Consider the following 17,783-nt stretch of genomic DNA (forward strand, 5'->3'; position numbering starts at 1 on the left):
GGGATCTTCTTGCTCTCTCTGAACATGCAGACAGTTTCTCCTTAGAACTGTAATCGTCAATCGGTTTTTAGAATTTCATCGCTGCTGTCTTCCTCCCTTCGAAGAGCACGTACATTTATGCACGTTCAGAAAGAGTCCACCCGATACTGGCAGTCGCCTGAAAACGATCCAAATTGACGCGAATTGCGTCCCAACTGTAAATATGGATTCGTACACTCGAGGCTGTCTCATTTCACCGTAGAGAAAAATTATGTCGTTTCATACAGCGATAAAATGCAGACCGTTTCGATCTTTTGTAAATGACCCTCAGTCTATATTGTGGGGGGAAAAATCGCTAATTGGGAATACTCAGAGACGGGGGATTTGATGAGCGCCGCAGGCCAATCTCAAGATATTTTATGTCATGCCAATGTGGGATAGGGAAGGGAGTGTGGCTTCGGCTGCTTGCCGCTTTTGCGTTTTCCACATCTGGCCTACAGACCTAATTCTAACTCGCAATCTCGTTTGATGAAATTTGATCTTCGTGGTTTAAATACCTTTCAATTTGGGGCGATTTACCATTTGCAACCGTTAAAAAAACAAACCCTGTGCAGTATCTGTGAAGCCAATATGGAACAAGGAGGACGAAAACATGCTGCACACCAATCCCAACCATTGTCTTTAACACTCGCATACACACACATACACATAAACACACGGGGAAGGTGGGGGAGGGGAGCGAATGGAGAGAGACAGACACGGATATAGACCGACAAGAGTCAAAGCGAGTCAAGTTAACGCTTTCTCCGCCCCCATCCACCAGTAACCCCAGCCCACGTTCATTAATTACAAACAAAGCAAGCCAATCAAGCGATGCATTATTATTTTCAGGCAGAAGGAGGTGAGAGGCATGTATTTTTTAATTGATTTATTTATTTGGAGGACATTAATACTCGGTCTGAGGCTGATTTTCAAACCGTTTGCAAAGCGCGGCTCCATTGTTCGCCGAGCGCGCAGGCTCCGCCCCCTGCTTTGTGTGCGGCGCGCGGATTGGCCGGCGCGCGCGGGGGCCGCGTCAGCGCCCGCGAGCCCATTCATCTGTGCACTTGGGCGTTGGACCCCGCATCTTATTAGCAACCAGGGAGATTTCTCCATTTTCCTCTTGTCTACAGTGCGGCTACAAATCTGGGATTTTTTTTATTACTTCTTTTTTTTAAAAAACTACACTTGGGCTCCTTTTTTTGTGCTCGACTTTTCCACCCTTTTTCCCTCCCTCCTGCGCTGCTGCTTTTTGATCTCTTCGACTAAAATTTTTTTATCCGGAGTGTATTTAATCGGTTCTGTTCTGTCCTCTTCACCACCCCCACTCCCCCCTCCCTCCGGTGTGTGTGCTGCTGCTGCTGCTGCCGCCGCTGCTGCTGCCGCTGCTGCTGCTCGCCCCGTCGTTACACCAAGCCGAAGCTCTTTGTTCCTCCCTTGGATCTGTTGAGTTTCTTTGTTGAAGAAGCCAGCATGGGTGCCCAGTTCTCCAAGACCGCTGCGAAGGGAGAAGCCGCCGGGGAGAGGCCTGGGGAGGCGGCTGTGGCCTCGTCGCCTTCCAAAGCGAATGGGCAGGTAAATTCTACCTGTGATTCTGGTCATTTCTTTGGTGCCTTTCTCTAGTCCTGACGCTTCCCTTTCCCTCCGGGTCGCGCCCAGGGCGCATTCGGCGGAGAGGAGCGTGGCCAGATTCTAGTCTGAAAGTTGAATGGAAAGCAATAGCCAAAATTGTCAATTTCTCATAGGAGGGGTCTCCCCCCCACCCCAAAGGAGTGGTTTCTGGAGAATCCTGGCGAATTCTTGTGTAGACAGTAGGAAAGAAGTGATAAATCGTTTAAAATGGCGTGTTTGGAGCTCGGCAGAACGTGACTAGCTAGGTGCTGACCACCCACCCCCCCCCCCCAGCCAGGTTGCGTTTGTATTTGGTGGGCACAAAAGTGTTTGGGTGGCTCTCGTGTTTGTTGTCGAGACTGGGTCGCCTTCAAGATTTCTGAACTGGTGTGATTGTGTGTGGGTAGGGAAAGGGGCGGGGGTGGGGGGGTGCGCAGTGGGGATGGCGGTGGAGAGAGGCGAGGAGGGAAGGGCTGTCTTATTGTATGCCGAGGCGGCGTGCCCTGGGTTCTTGGAAAGGTTGCCGGCTGGGTGGATGGACCTGGGCAGAAGGGTTTCAGTATGTTTCGATGGGTTTTTCCCACTGTTCTGTATGTTTATTCGTAGCTGTCTGTGGAATTACACACCCATCTGACTTTTAAATGGTCTCCCTGGGGTGGGAAGACCCTGTGGGTCCTTGAAGGACCTGTCCAGATGGTCAAAAAGAGGCAGTTCGTGTGTTTCGGTCGGGATTGTTCGTGTGCCTGGCGCCTCGACCACTGCGGGGGCTGCCCCGGCGCTGCCCGCACCCAGGCGGATGGCCACGGTTGGGTGGGCGCGACAGGTCGGCCACGGGTGGCTGCTTCGCAAACACTGGGCACCCACCACGCCTCTTTTCCTAGAGCAGAGGCCGTGTTGCTTCGCCTGCTCTAACCCTATTGGGAAGGCGAGCTCTGCCAAGAGCCTCGGAACCCGTTAAAAATGCAAAATGAGCCACTGGGGCGCGCCCCGGCTTCGCAGAATCCCGGGCGAAGGTGGGCGTGGAAGCAGAGGCGAGACCTCAGAAATAATGGGTTTCTTCCTCCCTCGGAGCCTTCATCCCGAGCGGGATGCCACCTGAGCTTTGTTTGCGGACTCTCGGCTGCGCGCTCCGGCCTCGGGGGCGCCTCGGCCGGCGGGCAGGGCCGGGCTGGGCAGGGCGGGGTGGCCCGGCGGCCCCGCCCCTGCGCGCCCTGCTCCGCGCGGTGGAGGCGCAGCGCCCCCTGCCGACCCCAGGCCCTAAGCAGCCGTGGGGCCCAGGCGCGCAGCCCAGGCTCCTCTGGCTGGAGCGCTCTGATCCCCCTGGGAGTTGCTGGGGTTCGAAGAGGCCTTTAGAGTTTGAGTAGGAAGGGGGCTTTGTAAGCCAGGCGCAGACCCCCGGCCTTGGCTCTGTGCCTTCTTCCCAGGGGCGTGCGGTGTAGCATGGGCTCCGTGGCTCCTTCTTTCCCGTGAGGCGAAGGTGGAATGGGTGACCTTTGCTTTCCACGTTTGGGACTCGGCCCTTATGAATCCTAAGTGCATTTGTTGCGTGGTCAGGCTACTGCGGTGCCTTCAGGGCGCACCAAACGGCGCTGCCCCATTTCTTCGTGGAACTCCTGTCTGGGCATCCGACCCCGCCTCCCCATAACGGAGCGGGGCCTCCAAAGCCGGAGGGGCCCCGGGGGTCGCTGGTGCCTCCAGGTCCACGGACGGGTGGGGGTGGGAATGGCGGCACCCGGGCCCCTCCAGTGATGCTCCCGCTTTCTCTGCCCCGCAGGAAAATGGCCACGTGAAGGTAAACGGCGACGCCTCTCCCGCGGCCGCCGAGCCGGGCGCCAAGGAGGAGCTGCAGGCCAACGGCAGCGCCCCAGCCGCCGACAAGGAGGAGCCCGCGGCCGCCGGCAGCGGGGCGGCGTCGCCCGGCGCGGCCGAGAAAGATGAGGCGGCCGCCGGCGCCGAGGCCGCGGCCAGCCCCGCGGAGAAGGAGGCCGCCGCGGAGGGCGAGGCCGCCGAGCCCGGCTCGCCCACGGCCGCCGAGGGGGAGGCCGCGTCCGCCGCCTCCTCCACGTCTTCGCCCAAGGCCGAGGACGGGGCCACGCCCTCGCCCAGCAACGAGACCCCGAAAAAAAAAAGAAGCGCTTTTCCTTCAAGAAGTCCTTCAAGCTGAGCGGCTTCTCCTTCAAGAAGAACAAGAAGGAGGCGGGAGAGGGCGCTGAGGCCGAGGGCGCGGCCGGCGCCTCCACCGAAGGCGGCAAGGACGAGGCCGCCGGGGGCGCCGCTGCGGCCGCCGCCGAGGCGGGCGCGGCCTCCGGGGAGCAGGCGGCGGCGCCGGGCGAGGAGGCCGCGGCGGGCGAGGAGGGGGCGGCGGGGGGCGAGCCGCAGGAGGCCAAGCCCGAGGAGGCGGCCGTCGCGCCCGAGAAGCCGGCCGCCAGCGAGGAGGCCAAGGCCGCCGAGGAGCCCGCCAAGGCCGAGGAGAAGGCCGAGGAGGCCGCGGCCAGCGCCGCCGCCTGCGAGGCGCCCTCAGCCGCCGGGCCCGGCGCGCCCCCGGAGCAGGAGGCGGCCCCCGCGGAGCAGGCCGCGGCCGCCTCAGCCTCGTCAGCCTGCGCAGCCCCCTCACAGGAGGCCCAGCCCGAGTGCAGTCCAGAAGCCCCCCCAGCGGAGGCGGCCGAGTAAGAGGGCAAGAGTTGTTGAGATAATCGAAGAACTTTTCTCCCCCCGTTTGTTTGTTGGAGTGGTGCCAGGTACTGGTTTTGGAGAACTTGTCTACAACCAGGGATTGATTTTAAAGATGTCTTTTTTATTTTCCTTTTTTTAAGCAGCAAATTTTGGTTTTTTTCCCCCCCTCCCCACAGATCCCATCTCAAATCATTCTGTTACCACCATTCCAACAGGTCGAGGAGAGCTTAAACACCTTCCTCTGCCTTGTTTCTCTTTTATTTTTATTTTTTGCATCAGTATTAATGTTTTTTGCATACTTTGCATCTTTACTCAAAAATGTAAACTTTCTTTGTCAATCTATGGACATGCCCATATATGAAGGAGATGGTGGGTCAAAAAGGGATGGCAGATGAAGTGATAGGGGCCACGATGGAGAAATGGAAGTGGTGCATAACATTGCCAAGAATAACGCACCGCTAGAAATGATGGTGTAAAGGCTTAGTCTTTTTTTTTTTTAAAGAAAAGTTATTACGATGTATTTTGTGAGGCAGGTTTACAACACTACAAGTCTTGACTAAGAAGGAAAGAGAAAAAAACACCAATACCCAGATTTTAAAAAAGATCATAGTCTTAGGAGTTCATTTAAACCATAGGAACTTTTCACTTATCTCATGTTAGCTGTACCAGTCAGTGATTAAGTAGAGCTACAAGTTGTATAGGCTTTATTGTTTATTGCTGGTTTATGACCTTAATAAAGTGTAATTATGTATTACCAGCAGGGTGTTTTTAACTGTGACTATTGTATAAAAACAAATCTTGATATCCAGAAGCACATGAAGTTTGCAACTCTCCACCCTGCCCATTTTTGTAAAACTGCAGTCATCTTGGACCTTTTAAACACAAATTTTAAACTCAACCAAGCTGTGATAAGTGGAATGGTTACTGTTTATACTGTGGTATGTTTTTGATTACAGCAGACAATGCTTTCTTTTCCAGTCGTCTTTGAGAATAAAGGAAAAAATCTTCAGATGCAATGGTTTTGTGTAGCATCTTGTCTATCATGTTTTGTAAATACTGGAGAAGCTTTGACCAATTTGACTTAGAGATGGAATGTAACTTTGCTTACAAAAATTGCTATTAAACTCCTGCTTAAGGTGTTCTAATTTTCTGTGAGCACACTAAAAGCGAAAAATAAATGTGAATAAAATGTACAAATTTGTTGTGTTTCTTTATGTTCTGATAAAATACTGAGACTTCTAGGTCTTAGGTTAATTTTGAGGAAGATCTTGCATGCCATCAGGAGTAAATTTTCTTGTGGTTTTTCATCTGAAGTTTTCAAACCTGAAATTCGTAATCAGCAGTGTCAGATTACATACAGGAAGATCTTGTGACATTCCATGTCAAATCTGTTAACCATTTATCCGCATTTAGTTTTCAGTTAAAAATTGAACAGTTATTTTTATTGTAGTTATATAGCATGTCAGAATAAATCTTTTAATAGTGAAGCAGTGTGACCCGAAGACTATTAATGTCTTATGTGAAAATTTCATAAAACTACATTCTTTGTGATGCAGGTTCAGAAACTTAAATTTATGCTGAGTGAGAGTCTATTTAATCCAAACTGCAGATGGGTCATGAGAAGTGGCCAAATGTGTTTCAAAAATTGATGGTGTATTACCTGCCATTGTAATTGCTTAGTGCTTGGCTAATTTCCAAATTATTGCTTAGAGTATGTGTTATACCTTAGGAAAACAGGCTTATGTAAAGAAGTAATGGTGATGAATGGGCGACATTGTCAGTTTATGGGCCTTTAGTGCTTGCCTCAATTCAATAGTTGCAAGCAGTTTTTTTAAATGAAAGTAGTGTGTTAGCATTTTGTTACTCAAAGGGAAAAGGAGAATACTTCTTTATATAGTAATAATCCTTACTAGTTTACCTCCTTTGCTCTTTACCACCCCATAAAACTGGATTCTTTTTCTTCACTAGACCCTAAACTACATTGAATTTTAAGACAAAGATGCGTATCAAATACCATTACTTCATTAATTGCAAAGAAAAATTGTTTACGCACACCTGCTTCGCTGTTTTTAAGCAGTGTGCCTTGTAAGGTTCACAATAAATCAGTGAACCCCGTTTGTAACAACGGAATGCCAAATGTCAAATTCATTAAAATAAACTGGCTTTTGATGCTTTCAATTGGAATAATGGATCATAAGCAATAGTTCATGACCTCTCCTTACCAAACCCCTTCCCCACTAATGAAATCAGATAACACTGGAAACAGTGTGTACTTTCAGTTAGGTTTTCTTGATCTTGGAGGATGTTTGAAAGTTAAAAATCAAATCTGGTAACCAAAGGACTGCTTTATGGGGTCTTTCCCACCTTACCAACTTTTTCTCAAATGCCTACGTGGCCTACTTGGCACCTGGTTGTGGTAGGACTCAGAAAAAAGTGGATTTTAAAGAGTAACTCCTGGGTAGTCAAAAATACCATGTAGCCAACTATATTGCTAGGTTTGTTCTTTTAACAGCTGGAATTTATTAAGATGCATTATTTTGATTTTAATCATTGCCTAAAACACTTTGGGTGGTATTGATGGAGTGGTGGATTTCCCACCAAGTGATTAAATGAAATTTGACATATATCTTTTCATCCAAAGTTTTGTACATCTCATTGTTTTCTAATGGAAAATGTTAATATGGCTTTTTGTATTACTAAAAATAGCTTTGAGATTAAGGAAAAATAAATAACTCTTGTACAGTTCAGTATTGTCTATTAAATCTGTATTGGCAGTATGTATAATGGCATTTGCTGTGGTTATAAAATACTTCCTCTGGATTATAATAATCATTTGATCCAATTCCTATTGCTTGTAAAATAAAGTTTTACCGGTTGATATAATCAAGCTTGCTAAAATAGGATTTTTTACAAATTGAATTTTAAAATGCAAGTTTTATAGAAAAACTTAAAATCTTAAGTGTTAATGGTAAGTATAACTGATTCAGTTTAAGGGATTTGTAAGGTATGCTTGACATTCTACTGAGGATATAAAATTATATTCTTTGAAGGTGAGTTATATGCTCACTAGTCAATTAAAAATTTTAATGATAGAACTTGTTAATATATTTGAGAAACTGCAATTTATTTACGTTTTCCCCCCATATGAATATAAACAAAATTTTGCAATTACGGTTAAGGATTTGGGGAAAGGGTGCTTTTTGCGTTCATATCTTTTAGTTAGATCCAGCTGGGAAGGGGTGTAGTTTGACATAACCCAAGTTAGCTTTGAAAATTAAAAAATTAGTTAAGGAACTGGGCTATTAGCTTTTATCTTTCCTTTAATCATTCACTGTATAAATTGAGCATTTTTTTTCCTCTCCACTTTCCACCTATACGGAAGTACTTAAAGCAGGGTGTAGCAAACAGGAATTTTAAAATGCTTTCAATCTGTAAATGTTCCAGTCCCTTCTGGGGATTCAGGTTCGAGCACTCCTTTAAATTACACCCAACAATGCTACTTTAAAAACGGAAAATAAATACTTTTAAAAGGTGTGAATGTTAACCATATTTTATGTTCCTGAAGAAGCGATAAATTACTGATCTTGAAATGCTCGTATCTACAGTTCCCACTCAGCTGTTTTAAAACAAGACAAAATATCTACCCCATCATAAGATTTAGCAGCTGTTAAGTATGTGCAATAATTATTGCAAAATTTCTAGAAATCCTGACAATCCCAGTTCTGGTGTTTTGATAAAATTACAGCATAAGGCTTTTTAGCACTACTAGAAAGTGAAAAATGGGGGTATCTTTGTCAATTGCAGTTATTACAACTCTCATTTCTGGGGGAAAGGTGAAAGGTAACAGGACTACTCATCACAGTTTCAGTAAATATAACAAATTCCAATTGACTTTGTTGTTGACCTTACGAATAGTCTTCCTAACAAGTGGGCAAGCATTCGGTTTGAAATGTGAGTTAAGGACTGGCTATAGTGCTAGAACCCTGTCCCTGGGTAATTAATGGTGGATTCTTGGGGAGAGTCAGAAATTGGAAGTCTAAGAAAGCCCTCAAAGCAAATCAGGTCAAATAACACATATACTTGCATTTTGAAAAGCACCATCCAATAGAAACTGAAAAAGCCACATATGTAATTTTAAACTTTTTAGTAAACATTTATTTAAAAGAAGGAACAGACGAAATTAACTTTAATAATCTATGTCCAAAATATTTCAACATGTATTCAACATACAATTTATTGAGATATTTCACATTTTTTCTTACTAAGCCTTGGAAATCCAGTGTATTTTATACTTAAAACACATCTCAATTTAGACCAGCCACATTTCAAGTGCTCACTGGTCACACGTGGCTACCATATTGGAGAGCACAGGTCTGAAGAACTGGAGTCAGAGCCAAGGAATGATTAGGAATGTTGGGCTACAGATGATTTGCAAAGTGTTGCTTGTGTAATTAATTCCACAAGCTTCAAGGGTTTAGCTTTTGAGCAAGCATTCAAGTTTTTTCTAAATTTAAAAGCATTTTAAACAGTTAATATGGCATTGATGTTACAAATAAATATGGTGAGATTCTGAATGGACTTGTTATTGGTAGAATTGTGTTCCCCCAAATTTCATGTTGAAGCCATCACCCCCAATGCCTTAGAATGCGACTGTATTTGGAGACAAGAGGTGATTAAGTTTAAATAAAAGTGTTAGGGTGGGCCCTAATCTAATGTGCCTGGTGTCCTCATAAGAAGAAAAAAATTGGACACGCTAAGAGACATCAGGGGTGCATGTGCATAGAAAGAAAAGACAATGTGAGGTCACAACAGAAGTGTGGCCATCTGCAAGCCAAGGAGAGAGGCCTCAGAAGACACCAAATCTATCAGCTCCTTGACTTTGGACTTCCAGCCTCCAGAACTGTGGGAAAATAAATTTCTGTTGTTTGTCACCTAGTCTGTGATATTTTGATATCATGGCAGCTGCAGCAAACTAATACAGGACTCCAGGGTAAGAATGGAAAGATTGTCCGACCTTAGCTAAGGATGTAAAGGATTTTACGGGCTTGCTTTTTCTCTTCCCTCAATGGAAAAGAGATTGCTTTCTAGTTTGCAAATTTTATCATTATTATTACCTTAGCAAAGAGAAACGATAGTTTAAAAATTAGAAAAGTAGATTATATCTCTATCTTAGTTCTTTATTAATGAGTTGATAGAAAGCTCTCTGGAGCACAAATAGTAAAAAATATTGTCTAAAAATACTATATGATGTTGTGTCAATTTATCGATCTCTTTATTTTTTTCTTGCTATTTGTTTGTGCAAGAAACTGAGTTGTTTGTTCAATAGTTTCCACAGTATGAATTTTGCTCATTGCACCTTATGCTGTAATTTAATACATTCCTTTTTTTTCTGTATTTTTTATATTTTCTGTAAATTGATCAATAGAACTAGAAGCTTGATGAAATTCAGATTCAAAGGACTATAGCAAAGGTGACGATATTTCTATCAGGAAGCACGTAATGTGTAATTTCTTTTTTTGTGATTGAAGCCATTGATCTTTGCTTAAAGCCATTAATTAATTTAGGGTTGCCAAATAGCATTATTCTAATTGACATTCTTTTTTCATTTATTAGTTCAGTTATTTCTGTTCTTTTTTTTAAAGATGTTCTTTTTTTTTTCCTTTTTCTCCCAAAGCCCCCCAGTACATAGTTGTGTATTTTTTCTTGTGGGTCCTTCTAGTTATGGCATGTGGGATGCCGCCTCAGCATGGCTTGATGAGCTGTGCCATGTCCGCACCCAGGATTCAAACTGAGAAACCCTAGGCCGCCGAAGTGGAGCACACAAACATAACCACTCGGCCACGGGACCGGCCCCTGTTCAGTTATTTCTATAAAGAGAAACCTTTCTTCATCAACCATTTGGTTGTCCTGAAGTACATTTCTCAATGGAAAGGCAGAATAAGTGTTTGACTCTTTCCCTTTATTTATTGATTTTCAGAATAATGAGTTGGTTTCCTTGTATCCTCCAAAGGTGATCAATGATGATATTTATTTCTTTAGTATCATTTTACATTCATAGATTTAAACTTATTTGATGTAAACAATATAAGTTATACTCAAATTGACTCGTGGTAGATTATGTTTTAAAGTTATAGAATTCAATAAATAAAATCAGTTTAAATTTTATTAAGAGGTTACTTGGGAATGTGCTAAAAGATGAGTGGAACTCAATATTTACTTTACTTAAATGAAATGGATTTACATATTTAAGTGCTGGCACATCAGTAATTTTAGTTGAGGTGTTATGCTGAGAAACCTTCTGTTTATACAATCTCAAAGAAATGGGAGGCAATTGCAATTTTTTTCTTACCCTCTAATTGCTGCTGTATAATCATATTTAAATGCCGTCAAAATCTATCAACATCACACCTTACTTGTAGTAAGAAAACTGTCTGGATGTTTACGAGCATGAGGAGACAGCAGTCACCAGTCTTGGAGACATATATGTTGGAACTGATGAAACAGTACACTTAATAGAACATATTGGCCAACAGGCATTGCTAATTTCCCCAGCGAAATACTAACTTCTATCATGGAGTATGGGCCAGTGGAATTGGCAATTTTTAAAGAAAAAATTATACCCATTGTAGATCCTGGAGGCTCCTATGGCAGGATTAACTGACAATTTTATTAAAAAGTTTTGAGGAAGTTGAATTTAAGTGACCACAAGACAATATTCTTTTCTAAGCAAACTGCCAACTAGAGCTACATATTTTAATGTTTCTGAAAAACTGGCAAGCATTGGATGAGGCAATAGATCCAAAATAGATAAAATTTGAATAGATTTGAGAGCACTTGGTGAAATTATAAAGAAAAAGGAGTCTATGGACTTGGTCAGGTCATATTATAAAATATTAATTATTAACTAGAAATATGAATTATCTCGATAATGTCATTTTCCTCCGGTCTCTGGGGCACTATCTAGTTCATGGATTGGATTACAATCATACAAAGAATGTCTTATTTTCCTTTATTCACATGCTTCCTGATATTTTAAAAGCATAAGTTATTGCTAAGAATTTTGGAATTTTTTAAATGAGGATTTTAATGTTATTTTTTAATGTGTTGGTAATATGTACTCATGGCTGTCTCAGAATAGTCAGACTTCAGGCTTCTAAATTTAAAATTTCATGTGTTCTCGAAGTGAAATTTATCAGAACTCCAATGATGAATTTATTTAAAACAAACAAAAAATGTACAAATACTAGAGTTTCTTTTCCAAACCATAATGAATGTTCTTATTCATATCTCTTGAGAAACTCTACATTTTTTAGCATTCTTGCACAAAGGACAAAGATTTTTTTCATGTTTATTGAAAACAAATTGAATATTATAAAAACCAGTACTTGATGTATCTTTTAAATTTATATGTGAAGTTTATATTTTAATAACATTTTAATTTTAATAAATACCAGGAAAAAATAAACTTAAATACAGAAGGTGCATATTCAGGTTATCTATTGTCAGATTATAAACCACCTAAAAACTCTTTCTTAACGGCTTTATTGATGCATAATTGACGTACAATATGCTACATATATTTAAAGGGCACAATTTGGTACACACATATATGTACACACTTATGAAACCATCACCAAAATCAAGATCGTGACCTTATCCATGATGCCTCTGATTCTGTGGTTCAGGGTTTAGAGCAGGCACAGCAAGACGGCTGGTCTCTGATACACGACGTTTGTGGCCACAGCTGGGGTTGCTTGAATAGCTGGGGGCTGCTGGGATGGTTACACTCAGGCCCTAGGTCTGGAGTCTTCATTCTTCTTCATGGGGTGTTTGCTAGGATTAGAAAGTCTAAGATGGTTCCCTGGCCACTGGTCTTGGTGCCTAGGCTGGGACGGCTGGAACAGTGGAAACCTAGAGCTACTCTCTGTACTCATGGCTGTCTCAGAATAGTCAGACTTCAGGCATGGCAGCAGACTCCTCCTAGAGGCAGAGGTTGGAGAGAGTGTTTCAAGAGACAGGAAGTAGGGGCCCGTGCTGCGGCCGAGTGGTAAGTTCCCTCGCTCCACTTTGGGGCTGCCCAGGGTTTCACCGGTTGGCTGGCATCCTGGGCATGGACATGGCACCCCTCATCAAGCCAGGCTGAGGCAGCCTCCCAAATGCCACAACTAGTAGGACCCACAACTAAAAATATACAACTATGTACCAGGGGGACTTTGGGGAGAAAAAGGAAAAATAAAATTTAAAAAATCTTTAAAAAAAAAAAAGACAGGAAGTAGAAATTGCCAGTCTCTTCCAGCCCGATCTTGCAAACTGGCACAGCTCACTTCCACTGTACTTTATAGGTCAAAACAGTCACGGAGCCCAACCAGACTCTAGGAAAGAAGGACATGGGTGCTACCCCTTGGTGGGAAAGTGTCAAAGAAATTTTGACCATCTTTAAATCACTACAATACATGTTGGATACGCTATATTCCTGAGATAAAGAAGACTTCAAATTGAGGCTGTGAACAAACTATTTCTTGTGGATTACAAGGGCAGTGGTAAGGGAGAAAGTTGGAAGTAATAGAATTTCCATCAACGCCTCTGTCTTCATTACTTTTTATCAAGCAATTTTCTTCAAATAATGTGGTGTTGTGCCCTGACATATTATAAATGGGTGCACTTTGGATACACATACACAAAATCAAGGTCCAATGGGAAATATCATTGATTGTTTATTATAAAATATTGTATTGTTTAATGGCATATTTTAGCAATATAAATTAGTATCAAGATTCCAAAATCATTGAGACAGAATCAATTCAGTAAAACCATTTGAGATGGACATAGATTATATTTATGTTATTTCCCTAGGGCATTACCCTATTGGTATATACTGTACTTTTATAAGAATTCCATTGTTTAATAAGTTGGCTGGGGCAGAGGTAGGCGTGAGGGTTGGGGAAGATTGTAGCTCTACAAATGGATTTGTTGTGTTTCAACAAACTTTACTAGAGATAATTTCAAAGATACACCTTCATATTTTCTGAATAAGTATAATCTGCTAGAAGGATAGCATACTGAAGAAGTGTCATCAAGCCATGTTAAAGATATATCTTTCTTATATTTTCAACCACCGTGTGAAATGTGTACGTCTAGCATAAAAAGCAGTTAAAAAAAAAAATTTAGTGAGTGAAATAGACCAAGTAACCTGAAGAGAATATTTTGATTGTAGTATTTTGAGAAACATAAGGGAAAGGCAGTGTATAAATGCAGTTTACCCATGGAAGAGGACTGCCTGATTCACTTAAGAGAAGATAATTAAGTGTATTGATCATTATTTGTGTTATTTAAATTTTTTTTTCAGGGAAAGTGTCTATCCTTGGGAAGAAAGAACTAGCTCACGTCATCCTTTTGGGTTCCCCTCAACCACAGCTTATCTCAAGTATTATCAGTGGTTTCTCAAGTTTCTCCCTGTACCTTCCTTCCTAAAACATTTCCTCTTCTGACTAAAGTACACAGGAATGAAAAGGAGGAAGAAAGAATCTGTTTGAGAGTGCATGCGCTGGCGTACGTGTATTTCCATCTCAGAGAGATTACAAAGAACCATTACAAATGTTAGTCACTTGAAATGCTCGGGTTAGAGCAGTCACCAGGCGGTAAAGAGTTTTGCTCATGAGATGAATCTGAAGGAGATTTATAGGAGCCGGCTGTAGCTGCGGAGGGACAGAGTTGAGGCAGTGACATTCTTTGGGAGAATAGCAGCAGCGCTCAAAACAAGAAATGAAAGCCATAGGTTTCCCTTGCTTTGAATATCTTATCTATTTGTTTATGAAATGATTCAAACATATTTCACATCTGTTTTTGAAGAGGTTCATATCAGGGTTGGTTTTTTCTTTTCTTAATCAATTTCTTTAAAAAGTGCTACCACTACTAAGGAGTTCAGCATGTAACCAGGGTGAAAAGCAATTAAAATTAATTATTGGGATAGAGGTTAGATTAGGTTAATGTATCCACCCACTCACCAACATTTCAGACTTCTAGTAGAGGTCTGACAAAGTGGCCACATAAGTTTTTGTTTTTATGTGGGCAAATTCATCAGAGTGGAGTCTTTACCATTCTGATAGCTAGAAATTCTGCCTGGACTCTTCCAACACTTCTTTTTCATAATTCCATTTCAATTGTTTTTAGCATTTAAATCTAAGACATGGATCCACTTTTTTCTTTTTTAAGATGTTTTTCTGTTGTTTTTCATAATCTATTTACAAGTCTTGCCTGTCGGCGTTGTACTCCTCAAGGGCAGGAAACCTGCCTCTTTAGTGGTCTATCCTGAAAACCTAGCACAATAGCCCATATATAAAAGACTCTCAATAAGGATTGATAACCACATGAAAGAAACTTTAGTCCAGCACTGAGTTCCACAGATAAAACCACTGTTTCTGACATCATCTGGGGGGAATTTGTTGAGAAAGAACAAGGACGCTTCATTTTGAACAAGCGTGTTGCAGACGCCAGGACTCGCTGTGTAGAAATACTTTGGAGTCTCTCTTTTCTCTAGCTGTATTTACAATCTACCGGGAGCGACTGCTCTTTCTGCTGATGCTAATTAATTAACTTCGTACCTCAAATGCCAAACTTTTATTTATCACCCTGCAAGAGTTGTTCTAAGCAAGAGTTGTTCTAAGCGAAGTCAAAAGAAAAATGACAAACTGGGGAAAAAATATTTACAGCTTATATTATAAAAAAATAACGCAACGTCTCAATAGAATCTGAGCAAAGGCTGCGGACCTTTCACTTAACAGAAAATATAAATGGCTCTTAAATATATTAAAATATGCTCAACCTCGTTTATAAAAATAGAAGTAAACATTGAAATTATACTGTTTTCTACCTACTAGATTAGTAAAAATCAAAAAGTTCGAAAACACACAGTGTTAGTTAGGGTGTAGGAGAACACTAACTTTCACACATTATTATTATTTTTTTTGATGAGGAAGATTGGTCTTGAGCTAACATCTGTTGCCAATCTTCCTCTTTTTTTTCCCCCGAAACCCCTGTAAATAGTTGTATATCCTAGATGTAAGTCATTCTAGTTCTTCTATGTGGGATGCCTCCACAGCATGGCTTGATGAGTGGTGCATAGGTCCACATCCAGGATCTGAACCGGCGAACCCCAGGCTGTTGAAGCAGAGTGCTCGAGCTTAACTACTCGGCCACATGGCCAGCCCCTGACTTTCATATATTATTGATAGAAGTGTAAGTTAGTGACATCTTTGAAGATAACTTTGTAATATCTATCAAACTATAAATGCATATGCTCTTGTATCTGGCAATTCTGCTTTTAGGAACTCACCCCATAGATATACTTATACGTGCAAGATGATATATATATCCATTATTATTGATTGCAGCATTGTTTGTAATAGCAAAAGAGTAACAAGAGCAGAAACAACCTGAATGTCCTGAGGTTGAGTTAAATAAATTACAGTACATGCACATGATGAAATACTATGTGTTTTTGGTAGAAACCAAAACCGCTCTAAAGCATAGTAACTTAAAACAATGAACAATTATTGATTTTTCCCTCAAAATTCTGTGGGTGACTGGGCTTAGCTGGGAAGTTCTGTTCTATGTGATGTTGTCTGGGGTTGCAGTCATCTGGAGACTCCACTAGGTTGGAAGGTCCAAGATGGCTCACTCACATGGCTGGCAGTTGGCGCTGGCTGTTGGATGGAAAATCAGCTGGGATTGTTGACAGGAGTGCATTAGCATTAGCTCTCCGCCATGTGGGCTCTCCTCATGGCTTGGGCTTCTTCCAGCTTGATGGCTACTTTCCAAGAGGGAGTGTTCCCAGGGCATAAAGCTGCAGATCTTTTAAGGGCCAGCCTCAGAAGTTACAAAGCTTCACTTCTACCTCATTCTATGGACAAACTAAGTTACAAGGCCAGCCCAGATCCAAGGGGAAGGAGAGAGATTCCATTTCCTAATTAGAGGAGTGGCAAAGAATTTGTGACCATCTGTAATCTACCAAATTATGCATTTGTAAAATAGAAAGAGGTAATAATTTATATACTGATTTGGGATAATTTCTGGTATTCACTGTTAAGTGACAGGTATATAACAGTGTCTATAACATGATAGTATCTTTGCATATAAAAAGTGTGGGTGGGAGAGAATATACTTGATTGCTTACATGTGCCCAAGAATATCTTTAGAGAATACACAAGAAACTGGATAGCTAGGCCCAAGAATGAAAAAATGTTCACTGATTTCTCTTTATACCTTTTGAATTTTGTATATAATGCACTACCTATTTTAAAAGTTAACCCATAAAAATTATAACATAAGAATTACAGGTTACATTTCCTGAACTAAAAATTAAGATACAGTTAGTAGAGAGCAGGAAATTTGAAATCTATCCCTAAAAAATTCTACAAAATTGATAGTGATTATATTCATAATGTGATTGGAGCTCCGAAAACAGAGGACAGACTGCCTGAGTTGGGAGAGAATGATCCAGGGCGGTCATACAAAGAAGTGACTTTTATGTTAGGGCTTGAAGAGTAAAAAGACAACTTGCAAACACTGGTAAATTGCAGGAAGAAGAAATTGAGAGGGGTCAAGCCTGATAACTTCTATTTTGTATGTGAAAGAGGAGGCAAGGTCATCCCTTGAATATGAATTTTCGAGCATAAGAAGGAAGGCTTAAGGAGAATGAAAAAATTTGGCAGCATTTCTGTAGGAAATGAGTAAGAGAAGTAAGGACAAGTAGAACAGCTAGGTCAAAAAAATATATGAGTTTGCAATGCTCCTATCAACACAGTGATGAAATTTTTCTCTGCCGACTCAGATACAGAGAAAACAATAATGAACAGATCCAGGATGGAGGATGGACAGGGCAAGTGTGGGAGAAGGACAAAAGAATGTGGAAGGACGCTGGTGTAAGAGATGTTAAAGCTATGGACCATGCAGTCCTGGGTAGGAATCCAAAAGAAATGGGAGACAATAAAAAATCAGCAGTGCCCACGAGGACTCAGAGGGTGCTAATGGGAGTAAGGGTGGTGAAGTTAGACAAATAGAAGATAATTTGATTACTGGTTTGAAGCTGAAGATTTCAAACATGGGATGACTCTGGAAGAAGATGCAGTCCAAGGAGTGGCTGACCTTGGGGTTCTGCTTCTAGTACTGGTTGTTAGAAATGTATTGCCACTGTTTTATTTGGGGGCATAACTTTTTGACGGGTAAGTGTAAACTGGATAAATCCACTTTCAACACTGGGGCATAGTTCTAATGACCATATTTTATAAACCCAACTAAAAGTACATGGTTTAACAATGGCCCCTACTTTTTGGTAATTTGTTAATGTACTTATGTGAAAAGACAACATAATATACAACATATACAGTATTTTGGTACCATGTTAGAAAACCGAGGAATCAAAGTTCATGTAGACACTAGAAATAACTTTAAAAATGACAAATGATGATGCAAAAAATTAAACA

The 17,783-nt window shown here is 41.8% G+C and overlaps 1 protein-coding gene across 1 annotated transcript; it reads left to right on the forward strand.

Annotated features, from left to right (window-relative positions):
* The first annotated feature begins 1,038 nt into the window (after positions 1-1,038).
* On the forward strand, positions 1,039-7,185 carry MARCKS (myristoylated alanine rich protein kinase C substrate). Its single transcript, XM_070556848.1, is given in 3 exon segments — positions 1,039-1,593; positions 3,404-3,746; positions 3,749-7,185. Coding segments are annotated over 3 exon segments (996 nt in total). The 5' UTR covers positions 1,039-1,491; the 3' UTR covers positions 4,300-7,185.
* Positions 7,186-17,783: the final 10,598 nt, after the last annotated feature.

The sequence above is a fragment of the Equus przewalskii genome, chromosome 9 (assembly GCF_037783145.1).
Source record: "Equus przewalskii isolate Varuska chromosome 9, EquPr2, whole genome shotgun sequence".
Taxonomy (NCBI): domain Eukaryota; kingdom Metazoa; phylum Chordata; class Mammalia; order Perissodactyla; family Equidae; genus Equus; species Equus przewalskii.